Source organism: Pangasianodon hypophthalmus, chromosome 22, assembly GCF_027358585.1.
Source record: "Pangasianodon hypophthalmus isolate fPanHyp1 chromosome 22, fPanHyp1.pri, whole genome shotgun sequence".
NCBI classification, from domain to species: Eukaryota; Metazoa; Chordata; class Actinopteri; order Siluriformes; family Pangasiidae; genus Pangasianodon; species Pangasianodon hypophthalmus.
In genome coordinates, this window is record NC_069731.1 from 19,855,421 (window position 1) to 19,877,663 (window position 22,243).

General features: G+C 41.3%; 1 protein-coding gene across 9 annotated transcripts in view; it reads right to left on the reverse strand.

Annotated features, from left to right (window-relative positions):
* Window positions 1-2,962: 2,962 nt before the first annotated feature.
* phldb2b (pleckstrin homology-like domain, family B, member 2b) overlaps window positions 2,963-22,243 on the reverse strand; it is a 55,234-nt gene continuing 35,953 nt past the window's right edge. For 4 of the 9 annotated variants that reach the window (XM_053227947.1, XM_053227948.1, XM_053227951.1 and 1 more), the window contains 16 exons: window positions 21,561-21,698; window positions 20,011-20,139; window positions 18,530-18,685; window positions 17,767-17,877; window positions 17,593-17,682; window positions 16,970-17,101; window positions 16,547-16,705; window positions 14,974-15,129; window positions 14,726-14,863; window positions 14,479-14,578; window positions 11,798-11,990; window positions 9,471-9,561; window positions 8,029-8,175; window positions 7,406-7,625; window positions 7,232-7,317; window positions 2,963-4,802 (listed from right to left, as the gene is read on the reverse strand). In XM_053227947.1, coding sequence (XP_053083922.1) covers window positions 4,662-4,802; window positions 7,232-7,317; window positions 7,406-7,625; window positions 8,029-8,175; window positions 9,471-9,561; window positions 11,798-11,990; window positions 14,479-14,578; window positions 14,726-14,863; window positions 14,974-15,129; window positions 16,547-16,705; window positions 16,970-17,101; window positions 17,593-17,682; window positions 17,767-17,877; window positions 18,530-18,685; window positions 20,011-20,139; window positions 21,561-21,698 — 2,187 coding nt within the window. In that variant the 3' untranslated portion in view covers window positions 2,963-4,661. The remainder of the gene's footprint in view (window positions 4,803-7,231; window positions 7,318-7,405; window positions 7,626-8,028; window positions 8,176-9,470; window positions 9,562-11,797; window positions 11,991-14,478; window positions 14,579-14,725; window positions 14,864-14,973; window positions 15,130-16,546; window positions 16,706-16,969; window positions 17,102-17,592; window positions 17,683-17,766; window positions 17,878-18,529; window positions 18,686-20,010; window positions 20,140-21,560; window positions 21,699-22,243) is intronic. The other 5 variants (XM_053227949.1, XM_034298009.2, XM_053227950.1 and 2 more) reach the window with 5 other exon arrangements.

Genomic DNA, 22,243 nt, shown 5'->3' on the forward strand with positions numbered 1-22,243 from the left:
TTGCTGGAGGACGTCTGTAGTAATCGTGATAAATTCACGTTGCATAAGCGATCTCTGTAAAAATCACAGACATGGGCATGTCTTCAAGACGTACGTATGATCGTCACACTAAAAAATTCCACGCGCACTACACATCTTATTTTAACACAAACTGATTGTTTTGTCAGAGCGTTTGTTGCAGGGGGCGTGGCCATGATTGATCCTGAGTAGGTCACATGACCAGAATATGTATCTAGGAGCTTAATAACTTACCTAAAACCTCCGCTTCTCTGACACGTCCTTTTAAACTTCATCTATATTTTATTGTTCTGCATTTTTAACTTGGATAGAAAAGTGAAGAGTGTCTTTGAACTGAAGAAAAAGTGTGACGTCTTTTTCCACAGGATGTAACGCAATCTTTACAGGAAACACAGTGCGTTTCACCTGGAGTTATTTTTACTGCTCACTTTATAGAAGGTAATGAACACAATGTGCAGTCTGTAAAAACATGACTGACACGATGGACCTCGAACGCGACTAAAATCCAGAGATGCTCCGGGAATAATGACATCACGCACCTCCAGACGGAAAACTAACCCCGTCTGAATAAGGCTTTATACGTAGCTCGAGTGAAACAGTGGCTTCACACATGACGTGTTAAAGAACGTGTCCTATTTTCCCTTAAAGAACATTTTTCATTAACGAGAGTTCAAATTAAGCTCTAATGATCTCAGGTGAATCTCAGTTTTAGAAAGCGACACTTTCTCACTCGTCTCTGAGGAAAGCGTGAACTAGTTCCTGAACGTTCGCTCACTGCTTCAGGCCCTGAAAAGTGCACGATGATTACAGAAAATTACTGTCATTAAAGAATTTCCGTCACTTTCCGGCTTGGAGGAGAGGATGATTTAGCTGAAAAATGAAGAAGAGACACATGAGCTGGTTGCAGATCCTGTTGTGTGTGTGTGTGTGTGTGTGTGTGCTTGTGTGTGCGTGTGTGTGCCAGCCATTGAAAACATGCACCCTTCTTTCACAGGCTTGTACCACTACATACATCTCCATGGCAACCTCAGTAGGTCAGCCAATCAGAAGTGGAGGTGGGGTTTGACGATGTGCAGCGGCTGTGTGGTTTGGTGTGTATCTGGTGCAAAGTGTGAAGCACGTGCACACATCCCCTCGAGTGCAAGCAAGAAGCAAAACATACGTTTTTTTCAAGACATATTTCTCTTTTTTTCACACACTCACGTGCACACTCACACACGGTGCAAAAAAACTTCCTGACCTTCATTTTCATTCTTTGGGAAAAAAAAAAGCTACTGTCACTATACTGGCCTGTGCTTTTCCTTCCTCACAGTTATAGTGTGCAAAGAGTAGAGCGTCAAATGATGATGTCACTTCCTGTACTTCACTTGTGATACACTAAAATGTTTGTTGCATCTTCATCAATAATTCATCCACATCCATCTCTACATCCCATAAATCATTTACGCTAAGTGGGGTGAACAAGGACGTGTGTGCGTGTGTGTGTGTGTGTGTGTGGGTGTGGGTGTGGAGAGAGAGAAATATATGTTATTGTGAGTCTGTTTGGAAAAAATGCATGCACACACACACGCACACACACACGTGTTTGTACATTTGTGCATGTTACTGAGAAACCGCAAAGAAGCGTAAACTTGTCTGTCCTGAAGATGTCAGAAAACTTAAAGCTACAGCTTTACGTCTGACTGTTACAAAGCGCTGACACTGGAGACTCCTTCCATAAATGTCACACAAACATCACTTCACTCTTGCAGTTAAAAAAACTCTATTGAAAAGAAGACTTATTAATATTAGTCTTAATAATGAGTATTAATTTTAATGAGTAATAATGAGTATTAATTAATTTGAATTAATTAATTCTTTTCTATATGTAAACACTTAAAAAGCAAAATAAACTATGATGTTTTATGCAACAACAACAACAAAAATTAAGCGAATGAATAATTGTAAAAATCCAGAAATTGGTTTCCTGATTTGGTTTTAAGTCCAGAGTGCTCTGAATTCCAGAGTTTTGCTCAGGAACATTCATTTTGGTTAAAATATAGTAAATACAATAAAAATAAGTCTTTTCACAAAGCAGAGAAAAGCTGTATGACTGGAGGCCACACACACACACACACACACCCACACACACACACACACACACAGAGCTCTTTACTGGCTCTGTTAAATCATTCCTCTTTTAACATGACAGTCTCTAAATTATAGCTCTAACCCCCTAAAATGTGTCATGATGTCCCATTAGCTAAAGAAATCCTGATGAAATATTCACGCTTCACAGAGCAGAAATTCCATCCATCCAGCCGTCCATCTTCACGTCACAATGCTGCTCTAACCGTAGGCCAGCGTTCCCCGGGGATGAGTCGTAAAATAAACGACAAGATCCCCATATGTGTTCCCTCAGAGACCTGTCTCCTCGTGAGAAGCTCCTCCATCACTGCCTCAGAACCACACAGGACGAGAGGTCAGAGTCAGCCTCGCCTCGCCTCGCCTCGCCTGAACACGCTTCAGAATGAAATGCAAGATGAGATGGATGTGAAGCAGCGTAAGGAGACGTTTATTTCACTCATTATTTATGGAAGGAGTCTCCAGTGTCAGCGCTTTGTAACACTCAGAGGTACAGCTGTAACTCTTCAGGACAGAGGAGTTTACGCTTTTTGCGGTTTCTCGGGAACGTAACAAGTTAAATAAATGTAAAAAATGGTAGTTATTGGTGTGGTATAAGAGGAATAAAACACTTGGGGATGTGATTACTTTCCTGTAACAGCATGACACCAAGTGTTTTATTCCTTACTTATAAACATTATAAACTAATTTCACGATTGTTTAACTCTTTATAAGTTTTAATATAAATTATAAAACAGGTTTTAAAGTCCAGTCCGGTACTCATTATTGATAATAATAACACACAATGCAATAAAAAATAAGCACACAGGCTTCTGTAGGCTTGTCTTTGTGTCCTGATTTTATTGTTTTGGATGCAAAAATACAGGTGCATGCAGAGTAACAACATAAATAACAATTAAAAATACGAAAATTCAATCTGTTTAGTGAAATATACAGCAGAGAAAAGCATTCAGAAGCTTATTATTATTATTATTATTATTATTATTATTCACCCATTATTGGAGTGTCTCAGACTCTTACTGCCCCCTGCTGGTGATGTGTGTGTGTGTGTGTGTGTGTGTGTGTGTGTGTGTGTGTGTGTGTGTGTGTGTGTGTGTGTGTGTGTGTGTAGTGAAGAGTTCTGAGTTTTCCAAATGATCCCAGCTGAGAAAAATGACAATTTCTAATGGAAACTGGCTTAATGGCTTCAATTCAGCATTTTCTCCATCAGTATGTAATTATTTTTACGGTTAATAGAAACCATTAGCACAGTTTTTTTTAGGAAGTGTTTATTTTTTGCAGCAGGGATGCAGGTGAAAACTGTGAGCCTTAAAATGAGCCTTAAAAGCTTTGGACAATATTTTAGAATATATTTCATTTTCAAATATATAAAACATACACAGAGAAAGTAATATACACTTTACTAGAGCAACTGGGATACAGAACTAATTCTCCTTACTATTAAAAAATATATATTTATAAAGTGTTAAACGGCGGTTTCTAACCAAAACGACAGATCCTGCATACTCAGTAATTCCAATATTGACACGATAAAATGGTGCTAATTTTCTAAAATATGAATTACTGCTGGATTTCCAGAGCATTTGGCAACATAAGCCAAAAAAATCACCAAAAAATGAAAGCATACATCTTTTAGCACCTTTCGTTAATGTGAAGATTACAAAACTAAAACTATAGTCTCAACTCTGACACACACACCGTCATATATCTGTACACACACACTATATAGTGTGTAATTCTATGTGAATTCTTTGGTATTTAAAAGAAAACAGAGTTAAAGGTGCAGTCTGGAATTTCTTTAGCGCCCCCTGCTGTCTGAAAGGTGATCTGCAATTGCAGTGAAAGCATTAACAAATGTTTTATTCCCTAAAACCGACAATAATTCCTTTAAATATGTACACCTTGTTTGTTGCTTTTTTTAGGGAAAAGGGGTGGGGCTAAGCGCGTCTCTTCTGACTTGTAGGCGGAGCTAATTTCCAGGGCTGATATCAAGAAACTTGCCATGGAAATATCACAAACAATTTCTAACATATCTTCAAAATTATCACAGGGTTTAAGACACTTTTGAAAATTACAGACTACAACTTTAACGTTGCTGTTGACCTGTGCATCCCTGAGGATCAACACACACACACACACGCACACACACATTAAAATGTAGTCAATTCCTCATGAAATACAATGTGAAAGATGACGCTGTGTTTAAACGTTCGGTCATGTGCGTGTGATGTCACAACCAATCAGAGTCCTTCATTTCGGGTGACATGTGACCAAGGCACAGGAAGATCAGTTTCTCCAGCAGCTGAAATCTGAAGGCACTTTAGGTAACCAAATTAAAAACAAAAACGAAAACAAAACAGCTGTACGAAACCTGTACACTGCACACGGTTCGCACTAGGATGTAATGCGATGACGATGCTGGTCACATGATCCGTCCGCGTGAAACCGACAGGAACGTCGATAAAGTCTTTAAAGGCAAACACACACGCACACACTCAGGCTGAAATCACGACGCACGTCTAAATCATGAACTGCGTGTATCCCTCTGCTCCTGTGACGATGACGTCCATCCAGATCCGCATGGCCTCGGGAGACGGAGCCACCATGTAGTACACACGATCGTGAGTCTTTACGCTGAACGTTAACGACGGATTCGGGCTCTGAGGAGAAGAAATGGAGAAATAACACAGTACTGCCACCATGTGGTGTCAAAGTATAGTGCAGAAAATAAATAACTGAAAACTAGAATTGTGCGATATCGATTATTCCCAGATTATTCGTGATTTCCCATTTAATAAAAATCTCATTTAATGATTTAATCGTGAAGAACAGATACAAAAAACAGATACAAAAACATATATCACTTATGAGTGGCGCTGTTGAGTATCATTATGTTTAAACGACTCGGACATCACCACGGCAACGAGATTCTGTAGGACAACTCGCCCTATCGCGAATGATAAACCTTTACTGATGCGATCCCAAAGATTCGTAGTGTTACCATGTTGTGTGTCGACGTGTCACTTCATTCGAATCGAGTCCTCGACTCTTTTTATTGGGTGTCAATCCAAAAATTGGAGTATGACAAGTTTTTTTTGGCATAGCATTCACCATTTTCTTCCTGCTTAATTTCTTTTTTGTTTTCAGCATTCAGCTGTGTTCAGAAATGTATGTGCGACTGGATAAACCGTGGTGTGGCGAAGAGCGACTAACGTAAAGCAGTCCATTACGACCACAACCGATGGGCTCATAACGATAGCTAGTTAAAAATGCTAAATTAACAAAGAAAAAAATCGAGAGTAACACAGTTGAAGTCAGATGCTTACATACACCTTAGCCAAATACATTTAAACTCAATTTTTCACAATTCCTGACATTTAATCGTAGAAAACCTTCCCTGTCTTAGGTCAGACAGGATCATTACTTTATTTTAAGAATGTGAGATGTCAGAGTAGAGAGAATGATATATTTCAGCTTTTATTTCTTTCCTCCCAGTGGGTCAGAAGTTCACATACACTTGGGTAATATTTGGTAGCTGATGTTTTGGGCAGCCTTCCACAAGCTTTTGCTGGAATTTTGGCCCATTCCTCCAGACAGATCTGGTGTCCCTGAGTCAGGTTAGCAGGCCTCCTTGCTCACAAACACTTTTTCACTTCTGTCCACAAATTTTCTCTCAGATTGAGGTCAGGGCTTTGTTATGGAGATTCCAATACCTTGACTTTGTTGTCAACTTTGGAGGTATGCTTGGAGTCATGGTCCATTTGGAAGACCCATTTGTGACCGAGCTTTAACATCCTGCCTGATGTCTTGAGATGTTCCTTCAATATATCCACACAATTTTCCTTCCTCTTGATCTCACATATCTATTTTGTGAAGCGCACCAGTCCCTCTTGCAGCAAAGCACCCCCACAACATGATGCTGCCACCCCCATGCTTCACGGTTGGGATGGTGTTCTGTGGCTTGCAAGCCTCACCCTTTTTCCTCCAAACATAACAATAGCCATTATAGCCAAACAGTTCAATTTTTGTTCCTTCAGACCAGAGGACATTTCTCCAAACAGTAAGATCTTTGTCCTCATGTGCATGTGCAAAGCTTTTTTATGGCCGTTTTGGAGCAGTGGCTTCTTCCTCCTTGTGGAGCAGTCTTTCAGGTTATGTTGATATATTTTACTGTGGATATAGATACTTCTCTAGCTGTTTCCTCCAGCATCTTCACAAGGTCCTTTGCTGTTGTTCTGGGATTGATTTGCACTAGATAGAATGCATCTCCTTCCTGAGCGGTGTGATGGCTGCGTGGTCCCATGGCATTTATACTTGCATACTATTGTTTGTACAGATGAACGTGGTACCTTCTGGCTTGTGGAGGTCCACAATTTTTTTTCTGAGGTCTTGGCTGATTTCTTTTGATTTTCCCATGATGTCAAGGAAAGAGGCACTGAGTTTGAAGGTAGGCCTTAAAATACATCCACAGGTAAACCTCCAATTGACTCCAATTAACCAATTAGCCTATCAGAAGTTAATTGGCTAATTGCCTAAAGCCAATCGTCAAAGCTTTTTTGGACATAATAATAACTCGTGGCCATGCCTTATTAAAAATACTCACCATGTCACATTAGACGTTTCATAGCATTCCTGCTAATTTTTTTTAATTATTCTATGAAACACAAAGTTTGGTTAAGTTTGAGTCGCTTCAACTATTCGTATGAAACATGCTAATCCACCAATCATGGTAACCTAACTAGCTTAATAAAGCGAATAATCATTTCCATAATGCAAATAATCCATCCACAAGCTAACATCAGTCACTTGTAACACTTATATTTGGTAAAAAAAAACCATATAACCTTCATATACTGCCTTCCAATATGGCCGCCAAGTCTCCTCCTAGTGCTGTGCATTACACAGTTTCATATATCAGCCTGATATTTGTGAATCGTATTAGAATCGTATTAGAACGTATTTGATCAACCACTAGCAAAAAAACATTTTTAAAGCTTAAAATGGAAAAAAATGACATTTTAGGTCTTGAAAATTAATTGAAAATTGTTCACAAGAATAAAAATAAACATGGTATCATCTCATTTCCTACCTTGTGTGCGTTCTTTAAATGATCGTAATAGACCTCCTCTATGGCCTGGAAGTAGATCACTCCTTTCAGCTTCGCCTCGTGTTTATCTGTTACCACGGCAACAATACAACATCAGGTTTGATAAGACTCATCACAAACGGATATACATCTAACCGTAGTGTGTGTTATTCTGACCTGCGTAGTAAGACAGCGTCCTGCGGTTACGGTCGAAGACGAACCAGCGTTTCTTCCACGTCTTGATCTTTCCTCCCATCTTGATGAGGAAGCCGCGGCACGTCTTCTCCGTGATGGAGATGTGGTAGCAAGTCTCGATGTTGTGTCCCGCCGACTCGATGTGGCTACGCAGGTCGAAGTCGTCCTTCCTCACAGGCAGGTAGCGGGTCAGCGGACGAGACTGGGAACAGAGGTCAAAGGTCAAATGTCAAGAGTGGAGAAGGTACGTAGTGTGTGATCAAAAACATGAAGAAATGACCAAAAACATCTCTACATCAGGATCTATGAATATGCATGAATATGCAAATTAGAGATTCGATTTGCATCCTCAGTGAACTTCAGCCAATCTTGTCAGAAAAATAGTATGTTACCATGACAACCTCAGTCCTGTTCATCATTAACAATAACTATGTTAGCTAGTTATTTTAAAACACAGATTAACACGATGGCATCCTCTAATAATTTACATATTGCCTGTGATTGGTCCAAAGCAATGAAGCCTGTTTTTGTGACATCACAACTTGAGCTTATATGTAGCCCCGCCCCTCTTTGTACTTCCGTAATTGTGTCTCTCTCTTTCTCACCTGAGCTCTCTGTTTCTCTCGTAGCTTCACCTCTCTCTCGATGAGTTTCTGTCGTCGACTCGTTTCCTCCTGCAGTCGTTTCTCCAGCTCTTCTCTCCTCCTGCGCTCCTCCTCCAGAGCCTGACGCCGTACCTCCATCTCTCGCTCCTGAACACGCAAAAATTTTAGTTGTGTGTAAATATTTTTGCCAAACTGAACCAAAAAAATTCCCATCAGGTTTACAAAAGTTTTCCTGATATTCTTCATACTTGAGTGCGTATGTTTGATAAACGCCAATCAGCCATTAATTCCCAAGCGTGTTCACGGCATTTACACTTAGCCACGCCCACAAAACACCATAAAAGGCCACAGAATGGCAACAACACAGTGACTCCTAAATTGTCCAATAATGCAGCTCAGCTACTGCAGCATTGCTGACCGTAGACACACACTAACTGTTCCTCTTTTCCATTACTTTTGTTTTAATGGAAGGTCTGCTTTTATTTATCTTAATTTATTTAATAAATTAATTTGTTTTTGGAATTGCTTTACATTTATAAAATCGCAGTAACTCAAAAACAATTATACGATTTGAAGTCATAAATTGAGATTCACATTAGTGACTCTCCTTATGTGTATATTTACACAAACTCCGGAGCGAAACACCAGATACGAACGTTTTACCTGACGAATGCCAAATTATTTTTGTGGCTGAATCTCAGGGTGTTCTGTTGTTCTAGTCTTTAAAATGCTGTTATGTTATACCCTATGTAGTGAGCATATATAGTCAGTAAAAAGACGTTTATGATTTAAGATAGTGGTTGTTTTTTTTTTTTTAACGTGGGTCCCAGGTCTTCCAAAACATGTAAAATCGAGCGAAATGTCAGCAAGATTAAAACATTACTGCGTGTAAATAATAAAAAATAAATCTGAACGTTTATGATTAAAAAGAAAGAAATTTTCAAGATGCTTTATGCGATACAAACTAATATTATACCCTCATTAATATTTAAATGTATTCAAATACTAAACCCTGCAAGTAACAACAATTTCAGATGCATTTTTTTTAAACAAATCCGACAGCTCTAATCTGGTGTATATGTTTTTACTGCCGGTTGTAACATTTTTACGTGTTCATATAAATCGGTCGTATAAAACAAAACTATTTAAACACACACGTTATAGTCGGAGCTTTGCACGCACACAGCTGACGGCTTTTATTCTGAAACCCCAGATTTAGCTTCATCGGCACCGCCGTAACCTCTCATGTCGTGCTACAGGGAGAACGTCTGGTTTCCCAGTTTGTTTCTCTTTATGTTTGAGGTGTGGACTTTTAACCGTCAACAAGCTCACAGTTAAAGAGGAACTCGTTTTATAGACAGGTTTGTGACTCTCACACGGAGTGGAGTCTGTAGCCGGTGCTGATGGATTAGGAGAACAGCGATTCAGAGAACGGTGCTCACCCTGTGCTCCAGGAGTCGGTGTTTCTCGGCCTGAGCCTCCCTCAGCAGCCGCTCCATCTCCTCGATCTTGGCCACGTTGGAGGTGCTGGCGCTGCACAAATCAAACAAAAACATCTGTGAGTTTCTGCACGGTTCCTGCAAACTTCCCACCCTACATACATACCCACCCTACGACACACTACACGGAAAACGCAGGGCAAAAATTCCCAAAAAAAACTCCCCAAAATAAACCCATTGTTTTGAAGAGCGCAGGAGGAATCAATAAAGCCGGTCAGTGCTGGAACGCATTAGGAGCCCAGACCCAGATTCCAATGTTTTCCACTTTAAAACTTCAAATATAACACGTGGAACCTATCGAAGCGGCTCCGTCTCTCTCGAAGACAGTATGCTCCAAGCCTCCACCATCCCTCTGAGTCCAAACCTCAGCTTTGTCTCAAACTCAGCTGGTTGTGGAACCTTATAAGGCTTCCAAAATTATGCAGAACAAGGACTACATTCTAAAAAAAGGAGTTCCATCTAGTTCCTTCTTCAGTTTTTTTCCTCTGAAGGAACCTAAAAAAATCCCCACAACACAATGTTGCCCTTTTAGGAATGATATAACCACTTCACAAAGCTAGAACCCTTAACCAACCAAAGAACCCTTGAGAAACCTCTCTTGTCAGAGCATACACTGTTCCTGTACAGGTTCCTTGTGTGTTTTTTATTTGACTGAGAAGATGATGCTATTTCAGCACAGCCTACATGAAGGAGGCGGAGATTAAAGTTGTGGCACTATCTAGAACTTTTAAGGGTTCTTCTAAGGGTTAGTTGGTTTGCATGTACAGTATAACCCTTCTGCCAGAGGTTTCTTGAGCTCAGGACCTGATTACTGTGCTGATTACTGTAAAGATCCTGGGTTCCTAAATGGTCTCTGGTTCCTAAAAAAGTTCCTGGGTTTCTGAAAGTGTTCTCTGAAAGTTTTTGCTAAAGTTTTTCCTAATTTCCTCAAAAGATTCAGGTTCTTGAAAAACGTTCGCACCTTATGAGCGAGTCTGGTACACACTGCACTCTCACCGTCACCTGATGTTGCATGGAGGAAAAAGGTTCCTTTTAGCACCCTACAGGGTTCTAAGGTTGCAAAAGCACGGCTTAGATTACACTTGTAGAAGGTTCCACCTAACACACCAAGGGTTCATGGGCTCTAGGGATAAAGGTTCTGTGTAAAATCATAAAACAAAAGTACCAAACAGAACTCCTTTCGAAAGGAAAAAAAGAAATTCCTGATGATTGGATGGATCATGAATTCCATAAGTGGGATATTTCCTCTAAAGTGAGTGGCAGGTGTGAATCTGCTCTGAGCTCAGCTTCTTAAACACAACGTGCAGCTCTGATCTCTCAGCTGCGAGAGCAGGGAACCCTAAAATCCCCCCTAATTACAGGAGTACACAAGTACCCGGTTCTGTATAATCACAGCTGCGTGGCTATAATCAGAGCTGCTGCTAGTTACTAACACGGACATCCACACAAACACAAATGCAAACACAAACCAGCGCAATCAGCATGCAGACATGACGGCAGCTCGCAAAACACTCTGTGGTTCCAGCAGACACGTAACAACACGTCTGACACGCATCTCCATCTACTCATCCATCCCTCCTCCCTCCATCCAACATCATGCTACAACCACACGATCAACAAACGCCAACGTCTGCATACATTCCTGCTCATCTTTCAGCATCATCATCATCAAGCGTGTCCTTACCGACGTTCCTGAATCAGGACTGAATCCATATCCACGCTAGATCCTGGAGAAAACGCCACAGCACACAAAGACGTGCTGCACATACCACGAGCGCGAGACTCTGCTCTTGATTACATTCAAACTGAGGGAAAAAAATCCCTAAATCTGTTTCCTCTAACTGTTCCTGGTGTAATCCGAGCCCCCTGGTCCCGGGGTTGAGTTGAGTGATGGAGGGGGTGAAGAGCAGCGCGGCTCTTTCGAGTCCAGCACACGCTTTACATTAATCCAGCTCCAGGCCTCACACACATGAACAAGCTCAGCATAAACACACACGGCTCTCTGCCGCTCTGATGGATGAGCTCATAACGACATGTGGCGTGTTTCCTTCTTAAAAAAAATTTGAACCTCTATCTGCTGGGGAAGATGGAGAAGATGGAGGAGAGGTGTGCATCCTAAAAGTTTCTTCAGTTTGTTTCTTATGTAAGCATGACATTAGAGGAACCACCGGAACTTTTGTGCGGTGGAAACAACAATCTCTTTGACTACAATTACGAAAGCATGCTGGTGATGTTTTTAATTACGATTGCGACATGCGTGAACGTCTGACCTGGAGACGTTGTCGGGCGAGCAGGCGGAGATGCTGGTCTCCATGCTGTCTGAGCTGTCCATACTGAACGTGTCAAAGCCGTTGTCACGGTAACCCATAGAGTCCAGGTAGACGTTGGACTGGGAGGCGGCGCGACCCCCGAGCTCGGTCAGTCTCGATCGGTGATCCTCGCCCACCAGCTGCTGACTGTGACCTGAGACACAAACAGGATAAAGACTTATATACCAATTTAACAGTAATTCAATTCATTAACGTGGCTTCAGTGTGAACACAATGTGGAGTCGGAATCCAATGTAGTCCAATTCCTGGGAAATTACCAGGACGCTCATGTGTGAACAGAAGCCGAGAAGGAAGGAGAGGAGGGAGAGAGATAGAAAGAGAGAGGGGAAAGGAAGGAGAGGAGGGAGAGAGATAGAAAGAGAGAGGGGAAAGGAAGGAGAGAGATAGAGAGAGGGCAAAGGAAGGAGAGGTGGGAGAGAGATAGAAAGAGAGAGGGGAAAGGAAGGAGAGGAGGGAGAGAGATAGAAAGAGAGGGGAAAGGAGGGAGAGACAGACAGACAGAGAGAAAGAGAGACAGAGTTCTAAAGGGACATAAAGAGAGAAACAGAGAGAGAGAGAGAGAGAGAGAGAGAGAGAAGGAGAGAGAGAGAGAGAGAGAGAGAGGAGAGAGAGAGAGAGTAGTGAGGGGGTAATAGAGTAAGAAAAAAAGAATAGAGATGGTGAGAAAGCGCAGAGAAGAAAAACGGAAAAGTGCCGAAGAAGCAGAAGAGATAAAAACATGCAGTAAAGTGTGAGGATATTTAAAAAAAACCTGCAGAATTTTTAAAGTGATCTCCGTCTCCTCGACCTCTCTGGATTATCTAACGCCCGTCCTCATCCCTCCTTCTTTCACTCGTTTACCTGATCTTCCAGCTGTGTCCTTTCCAGCCACATGTTCTCCATTACAGAGAGGCAGCGCTGTGCTCACGACCTGAGCATGCGGCCCCTCGCTCTTCTCACACACACCAGCCACGGTGCAGCGCACACAAACACACACACACACACACCGAACCTCAGAAAATCTGAACTACCAACACAAACCCAAACTCCAGAAAGTTCTAGCAGAAGCTCGGAGACTCAGCACCAGCGCAGCAGCACTAACGGATATGAAGCACCACAGGAACCCTGATAGACATCAAAACGCTCAGAGAGAACCACAAACAGACCCGCCTCACTGATGAGTCGACTCCCGGGAATCCCAATTACACACACACACACACACACACACACACACACACACACACACACATACACACGCACACACACACACACACACAACGACTTTAGCCAATAAAGCAGGACACAAATGCATGCGAAATCCTAAATCAGTGTCTTCATTCATTCATTTATTTACATATAATTTCTTTATTATTTATTTATTCATTTTCATTGCTAAAATATTTAATTGATTGTTTAGTTAATGAGTTTTTTATTATTTTTTGAATGTATTAACTTAAAGAAAGGATCGCCGGGAGGAGGAAAATTCAGCGTTTAGTCCATCAGGACATGAATGACTAGCTATAATAGCGTGAGAGAATTTCCTGCCTCTCATCATCTTCATCAGAATTCCTCCACTATCTCAGTAAACGAGTAAACAAATCCGGGAAGTGTAAGCACGATTCTACGCCCGTAACCATGCAAAAAGGGCTCGATATGTACAGAAAGCCCCAAAAATGTGTAATCATGATGATTTACATGATGAGAAATCAAGCAGATACCAGATGCTTCTACACGTAGTACAAAAAATAAATAATAATTAAATCATTGAAACTGAGTGATCTAAAGGAACCATACAAATAACGTTCTTCAAGAGGTTTGAACAACTGCTCCTTTGATTTTACATAATAGGGTTTGGGGGAAATGTACACACATTAAGCCTTTATAACACATTCATAAGCACTGCAGACATATTTATAAAGCAATTATTAATGATTTATGAATGTATTCTGTTCAAATCTGTGAAATCAGAAACTTTTTTTAATGGAGTATCACTGTGTCTTTACATGAAAGAGAGACAAAGTCATCATGATGAGATACAGTTTGAGATTTTGTTTTTTTTAGACAAAACTGCAGCGACTTTCAATTTAATCTGCGGAGAATCTGCCCTTAGCCCTTCGGTTAGAGTGAGTCTGCCGTGAACTCATTTAGGTTTTCCTGTTTTTTTTCTCAGTGCAGGGAGACATGTCGAAATTCTGATTACTGGTAATCTCACACGCACACACACACACACATATACACACACCACAGTTTATAGACATTAAGAGCAAAAAACACTGGAGTATTCCTTTAATCACATTCCACACATGCTCCTAACTAGTCGTCTTTATAATACCAGTTCCTGCAGCGACACTGTGGAGATGCCGATCACAGGCTTGATAAGAAGTTTAGAACGAATATCTGATAATCTGATTTTAAAAGAATTATATCGCTTTCTGAGATGTGTATGCTGTGGAAAATGTTAACATCAGCTTCCGTGAGCATTACTCCGAGCTCCGATTCAGTCCTACCACTTCCACTTTTACACTCGCCTGCAGGGACGAGACAATGAATGAAAACCCAGAATGAAATTAGGTCATGCTTTGGAAGAAAGTGATACCGTGTGTGTGTGTGTGCGTGTGTGTGTGTGTGTGTGAGATCCTCACCCTTGTGCAGACGGCGTGCGTCTGGATCTTTAGGAGACACTGTGAGGACTCGGTTTAAGACGCTGCCGCAGCTGGAGCTCTGCATTAAAGGCAGATGAGTCTGAAAAAAACAATCAAAAATAAAAAAAGATTAGAGAACGAGCGTACCACAAGAACGCACATGTATGTACAGAGTGTGTGTGTTTATAGGTGTGTGTATATATGAGAGCGACAGTGTGTGCGTGTGTGCGTGTGTGTGTGTTCTCACTTTAGGAGGCGTGTTGCGGCCCAGTGTAGCGCAGTTGAACTGAGAGCTGACCGCAGCCTGGGACTTTTTCCGAGGAAGCGTGTCGCACATGTGACCCTCCTTACCTAATCTTTTCCTTTCCTCCAGGCTTCGGAAATGCTGCGGAGAAACATAGAGGCACGGATCACTTAGACAAAGTTAAACATACACACTCTCTCTCTCTCTGTCACACACACACACACCTGTGTTTAATCTCACGCACGGTTTACCTGCCTGTGCCGTGAGTGTTTTTTGGCAGGGAGAGGAGGAGGAGGAGAAGGAGGAGAGTCAAGGAGAGGAGAAGGGCCAAGGAAGGTCACCATTTCCTCCGGCCAGTGCACAGAGACGGCTTTGGGGACGGAGCGAGAGCAGGAAGAGATGCAGAGCTTTGCAAAAAAAGATGAGTAGAAAAAGACAAAGCAGGGAAGAATGGCAAAGGAGAGAGAGAACAAGAGAGAGAGAGAGAGAGAGAGATCCTGAGTGCTATCTCTGCACACCATAACAGTGAATTTGAAGAAACGCAAATTCCGAAATCTTATTTAATAGAGCTGAAATAATTATATAAAATATAAAATATTCGGTTGTCCCTTTATGGGAACTCGTTAAACGTTCCTCCAACAGTTGTAGAACCCTACGACAAAGTGCTTCCCTATCATAAATAACTCTTTATAACGTAACACTTAACCTTTTTTAGATTTAATCAGAACTGAATTGAAACATAATTAAAAAAAAAATGTGTAAATAAAGTACACAGTGAATCACGTGCGTTTATTTCGAACGCTTTTTCTAGGTTGAGAAATGTGGTGAAAGTTCTCGGTGTTGACTACGTTGGGGAACCCTTAAAGGTTCTCTAGCCAAATGTTAAACTCCTGACAGGTTCTAGGTACTAAGAAGAAAATAATAATTTGAAGAGCAATAATTTGGTTATTGTACTGCACACAAAGTGTTTCTCAATCAGAAAGAACCCTTTCTCAAAGCTAAGAACATTTATTTATCCAGTGAACCTTTAAAGAACCCTTGATTTGTTCTAAGAGTGTGTGTGTGTGTGTGTGTTAACTGAGTAAGTGTGTGGTATAAACTCTAAATTATTGCTCATTTTTTTCTTTTTAATTCTCTAACACACTCTTAGAAGGGTTCTTTAATGGTTCACTGGATAAATACGAGTTCTCAGGTTCTACAGAGAACCTTTAAGGGTTCCCCGAGAAAGCAAAAGAAACTTTAACAATGTTTGCTCAAATCATTTTATCACTTGATGTAGAAAAAAGGTTTAAGTAAAAGAGTTATTCATCTACTTTATTTACATAATTTTTTAATGAAAAAAGTTTATCCTTTTTTAAAAAATGTTTAAATATGTTCTACATTCTGTGTTTTATAAAATCTAAAAGTGATTTCCGACTTGTTGGAGTCTGAAATGGTGTTCTATTGGTCATCTAGTGCACTACGTACCCTATGTAGTGAGCACGTTTAGTGAATAAGCCATTTTGGATTTAGATGAGATAAAGATGGTGGATGTTTACCCGAAACTCCGGTTGCCTAGGAAACCCTAGCTAATGCTACAAGCAAAATGAATATAAATAGATTAAAAAATGTTAAAAATGATTTTTGCTTCCTTGTGATTTTTTTCTTTGAATAATAACGGGACAATTTTAAATTTCTCTGGTTATAAGGTGATATGAGTACATACTACTGCAGTAGCTCCAGATAACATTTTAACATTACAGACTCATGAATATTCAAATGAGCTCCAAAGCTAGGATGAAAACAAATCCGACAGCGCTAGTGTGTAAACGCAGCATCACACACCTCGTCCTCTCCTGAAGGGGCGCTGCTGTCTTCGGGACTAAGGCTGGGTTCGGACCCTGAGCCGGGAAGCTCAGGGGCATTGAGGTTGAAGGGGGCGGGGCTTGGCTCGACCCCCAATTTCGCATAGAGTTCATTGATCTCACTCACTGTGACATAACCCTGTGGAACAGACCATTTGAACAATAGGGGGGGAGAAGGAGAAATGCGCAGGGTTAAAAGAATAGACACGTTGGAGTCACAACATTATAAGAGAGCGCAAGCATTAATGATAATCTTACGTGATAGAGAAAGAGAGAAAACGAACCGTCACACAGTGGAAAAGAATTTTAGAAGATAAAATAAAGCAGGGTGTTAGAGGTGAAGGGGGAGGAGACATGCAGCGCAGACGCAGACGCAAACGCAAACGCAGTCACAAAGCAGTACCTCAGCACTTTTAATGGACAGAAAGGAGAAGAGACAGGAAAAGGCCACGATATCAACAGGAAGTACTGAGAGATGGTGGGTGTGGCTAAGCTCGCTACAAGGCTGACATACATCAGCCAATAAGGAGCTGTCCTGGAACAACAGGGAAAGAAAAAGAGACCCCGTTTCCATGGTGATCTCTTAAAGGGGCGTGTCCTTCTACAATAAAGCCTTCAAATGGAAACTTTAAACTTAAAAGCATGGACATGAAAAATATATGAATATTATTTATGTTAATTGGATAGCTAGCTAACAAATAATCACTAGCTATTAATATTTTAACGCTAGCTAGCTTATTGAAGAGCTCGGATACTACGATAAATACATTTTGTTTTTAGAATAAGAAAACTTATGACAGACAGCAATATCTCTGAGTGGATTGGTCAGCGCAACATGGCCGTTGCATGTAATTTGCATAAAATTAACCTTTTTTCTTTTAGCAATCAGGTTCAGGATTATCTCTGACTCTCACAGGGTGGGAGTTGCGTAATCAGGTTCTTGTGCGTTGTGTGTTCTTTTGCAACTCCACTCTAAAAATAGTTTAATCCAGGTAGTTTTGATTGACAGATGATGTCACATCGTACCTCCTTCATACTGAGGGGGTTGACGGGGAAGCTCCGCCCCCCTGTGAGCTCGCTGTATTTTTTCTCCAGGTTGCTGAGATTCTCCTTTTCCTGTAAAAAGTGAAGGAGAAACTTCAGTCAGCGAATGAGACGGGACCAGTTCCACCTTCTTCCTGGTGTTTCTGCATCTCTCACCCGCTGCAGCATCATCTGCAGGTTGTTCTTCTCCTTCAGGAAGCTCTCCTTCTCCTTCTGGGCCTGCTGGATGATCTGCGTGGACTGTTTCTTCAGCGCGAGCAACTTCTCCTACAGGGCAAAAAAAAACAAAACACAAATGGTGTTGTTTTCTTAAGAAAAACAAATCACAAGGAGAACAAATGATCATTTTATCTTCATATTTTTGCAGATATTTTTTTTATTTTTGTTCCCTTTGTGTCTTGACTTTATTCTAATCTTTCTAACCCAAATAAATGATTTTTTTTAGCTGCATTGAATGAATTAAAGGTGCTATATATACACATATTATTATTTTTATGATTATTATTATTATTTCATTACCCTTCTACCTGAGATTTATGTCAATTTTCTATATTTATTCCTCCAGTGGAGTGAGACTGATTTCCAAATGGCTTCTTTTTCACTATAAATGCTCACTACATAGAGTATCGCGTACCCAGTGCACTACATGCATGACAGAACGGCACGTTGAGATTCAGCACAAATAAAGATGAATAATTGCATGTTGGAACACATTTAGGATATAAACATTGTTCACTTTTTATATTTGTTATAAAAACTGATCCATAATTTGACAGTATAAGAGGATAAAGCAGCCATATATGACGTAGCTAGAAGTAGATAAGATGATAAACAGTAAATTGTGTATTTTGTGCCTCAATATAAGGAAACTTTGAACGGTAACACACACACACACACACACACACACACGTTGCAGTACCTTGCGTGTGACGGTGCTGCGCTGGTACTCTGCGATCTCTCGGAGGATCTGCTGCGTCTGCGTCTCTTTCTCCTCGTCCTGACGGCTTTCTCGCTCCAGCTGCTGGAACTCCAGGTCCTCGAAGCGCTTCGTCTCCACCTCCAGGGTCTCAGCGTCCTGCGTCATACACACACACACACACACACACACACAAACACACACACACACACACACACACACACACACATTAATGAGCCATGCCCATCTCATTCCTGAAATATAAACCTATAGAGCTCGGTCACAGCAGTATTTATGATGGTTGGGTTTCACTGTGGGATTCTGGGTAACGAGACTTTGGGAATTAAATGCTGTTTAAAAAAACCAGATCAGATTAAATTCAGATTAAATTCTTGGAGCAGAGATCAACATTTAACAATCTCATAGCTCACTGTAAGTCAGTTTTATCAGCTCTGTTATGGGAAATGGTGAAAGCTCTGTTATGGGAAATGATGAAAGTGCAAATTCTAAACTTTCTCAGTGCTTCTGTATGAAAAAAAAAATTAAGGGGCGGGGCTACGCTTAAGAGCTACAGCTTTGGCTCAATCAAGTCTGTTATGCAAATTCATTGTTGTCATGGCAACACTACGTTATATTCTTACGCTTTCAGCTGCTGGTAGATAAATAAATGAGAATATGAAGATGTAAAGTGAGACGCTGACATTGAAACCCCACTCGTATCCACCCGCTATTATGGGATGGCTGGAGGACATGGGGGACATTTTCTAATTTGCATATTCATGTGTAGTCATAGATTCGGGCATTTTTAATGAGGAGTAAAATTTCAGAGATGTTCCGATGCTATTTTTAGTTGCTACTTGTGCGTTAATAGCATAGTAACCTATTTATTATTCTACATGGAATATTTTAATCATTTCAAGGTCCAGCACTTTACTCTCAGCTGCTCAGAGTCTCGACAAGGTTAAACATCAGAAGGTTAAACGTTTCTCATCGCCAAAGACACGAACATTCACAAACATGTCCTCTCCTGCCAGATGCCAATCAAGCCTCGGCGGCTCTGTGTCTTTCCGCCGCTGACCTCTGACCTTTAAATGCACACACACAACATGACTCTCCAGCAACGTAAAAGCACAGCTGTCACTCTGTCCTGCTGCAGGCATAACTTTCACACGCTGCGTTTCATCACCTCTACACACACACACACACACACACACACACACACACACACACACTTCTCCCATTCCAGGTCATGCAGCCTGTGTGTATGTGTCGATGCACATAATTACGCATCACGCAGGTGGACATGATGAGTGTGTGTGTGATGCATGCAGTCACAGCAAGAAAAGCATTGCAAGGATTTAGTGTTCGTATAATTATTCAGAGAGAGCTAGCAAGCCAGCAAGCAAGAGCGAGAGAGAGAGAGAGAGAGAGAGAGAGAGCGAGAGGAGGAGGAGGAAGATGAAGGCTCCGTGTTCAGTACTGACCCTGGACAGCTGGAGGATGAGCTGCTCTTTCAGGGCTTCGGGACACGTGTCGAGCTGAGCGCGCTGCTCAGACAGCACTTCGGCCAGACGCTCGAGCTTTACCCGCTCAGCATCCAGCTGGGCTTTGTCCTTCACCGCGCACACACGCACACACACACACACACACACACACACACGCCCGCGCACATACACGCACACAGGGCAGAGAGAGACAGACAGGGCAGAGGCGTTAGTGCAGGGGCAGGTGTGGAGGCTGGGGTTAGTCACTAACACCACCATCAGCAATGAAATGTGGAGGAAGAGAATGATGATGATGATGATGATGATGATGATGAAAATGAGTGGTAATTATACAGAGTATAAAAGCAGAAAAATGAAAATGATTAGTGTGTATTAAGTTTTGCGCCTTTTTCCACAGTCAGTTGTTGATAATGAGCAGCGGATGTTGAACGGTATAACAGAATGTTTATTTTTAACCTCATTTCTGAGTGATTTTATACCTACATCAGCACTGAACTTAATTCAGCTCCTCATGTGAGTCAGTATCACACGGAAGAAAACAGAAGTTTAAAGTCAAAATCCCACAAACTCTGCCTTTTAGATGTCCCGCTTTATTAAGGAAGGAATAAACACTGTGTCTCATGCTGTTATAGTAAAATAATCAACGATGGGGCGGTGTGATGAAGCAGATTAACTATTACCTCCCTAAAGTTGATTACTTTCCTATAACAGCACGTCCCCAAGTGTTTTATTCTTCTTATATCACAGCAATTTGCCAGCACTTGCTTTTTTTGTTATTTAAGACCAATACTTTTTTTATCCTTTTATAGTTACATTTAATGTTGTGGAACGTCCATGACACAAAGTGAGTTACACTTATACCGCAAAGAAGCGTAAACTCCTCTGTCCTGAAGATGTCCGAAAACTTAAACTTACAGCTTCACCTCTGACTGTTACAAAGCACTGACACTGGAGACTCCTTCCAAAAAACGTTAAATAAACTTCTCCTTACTTTAGGAAAACTTCACCATAACAATGTTTATGTGGAGCGTCCGCTGTACGCACCCTGTGAATGAGCTGTTACTATAGAAACGATAGCGTATTAGAACGAGCGCATTAATATAAACCTGTGATCTGCAGCTGCACTACTGTCAGAGCTGCTGTTATAGAAAACTAATCAACACCTTCTGACCAATCAGGATGCAGAATTCAGCAGAACTGAGGTGTAATATTTCGTGTGCAGCCTGTAAACCGTCTCTTAAAATCTTGCAGTCAGAATGTCAGTGAGCTCGAGTGTTCAAACAGCTGAATGTGTAACTGGAAGATGCTTGACTTTGCTTTCCATACACACATACACACACATATGCACACACACATATGCACACACACACACACACACACACCTTCTCAGTACATGATATATGACTCTAATAGGGTGTGAACCGGATAGATGGGAAGATTATCACCTGTGAGTGAGACTGATGAGCTGCCAGGAACTTTGTGTGTGTGTGTGTGTGTGTGTGTGTGCGTGTGTGTGTTCAGTGAAATACCTGCAACTTTTCCGCCTGCACCTTCTTCTCCAAGTCGGCCATCTTGTCCTTCAGCTGCTCCAGAGCCTCTTTCTCCTGCTGCAGCTGAGCCGCCTCGGACTCCTGCTCGCCTTCTAACAGAGCGCGTTCCACCTCCATCTACACACACACACACACACACACACACACACACACACACACACAGAGCTAAATTAGCATTCACAGTCAACTACAAATTTTACAGTCATCTCCAAAACTATTGGCACCCTTCATAAAAATGACCACAAATGGACACCATGAAATGAGCAAACATTTGGAGACGTTCTAGAGTTTTATTTTAATGCAATATTTTTCACTACTTTCAAAAGTATTAGCACCCCCGTCCCCCCAACATTTACTATCTGAGGAAGCCCTTTGTTCCTTGGAGAGAAAAACATCACTGAGTCTCCTCCTGTGATGTCTTACAAGGATGGAGAAACATGTAGAGGATCTTGGATTGATTTATCCCTGCACATCATTTCAATCTTGTTCATGTTCTCAGGTTTGTGCATGTGGATTCACATCACAGGAAACTGAGATGCATTTTTTTAAAAAAAAACCCAACGTTTTGCATCCCACAGCCCTTTATGTTGATTTGGATGTTTGACTGAGGTTGTTATTTTGTTAAATATCCATCCATGTTCAAATCGTAACCTTCTGGCAGA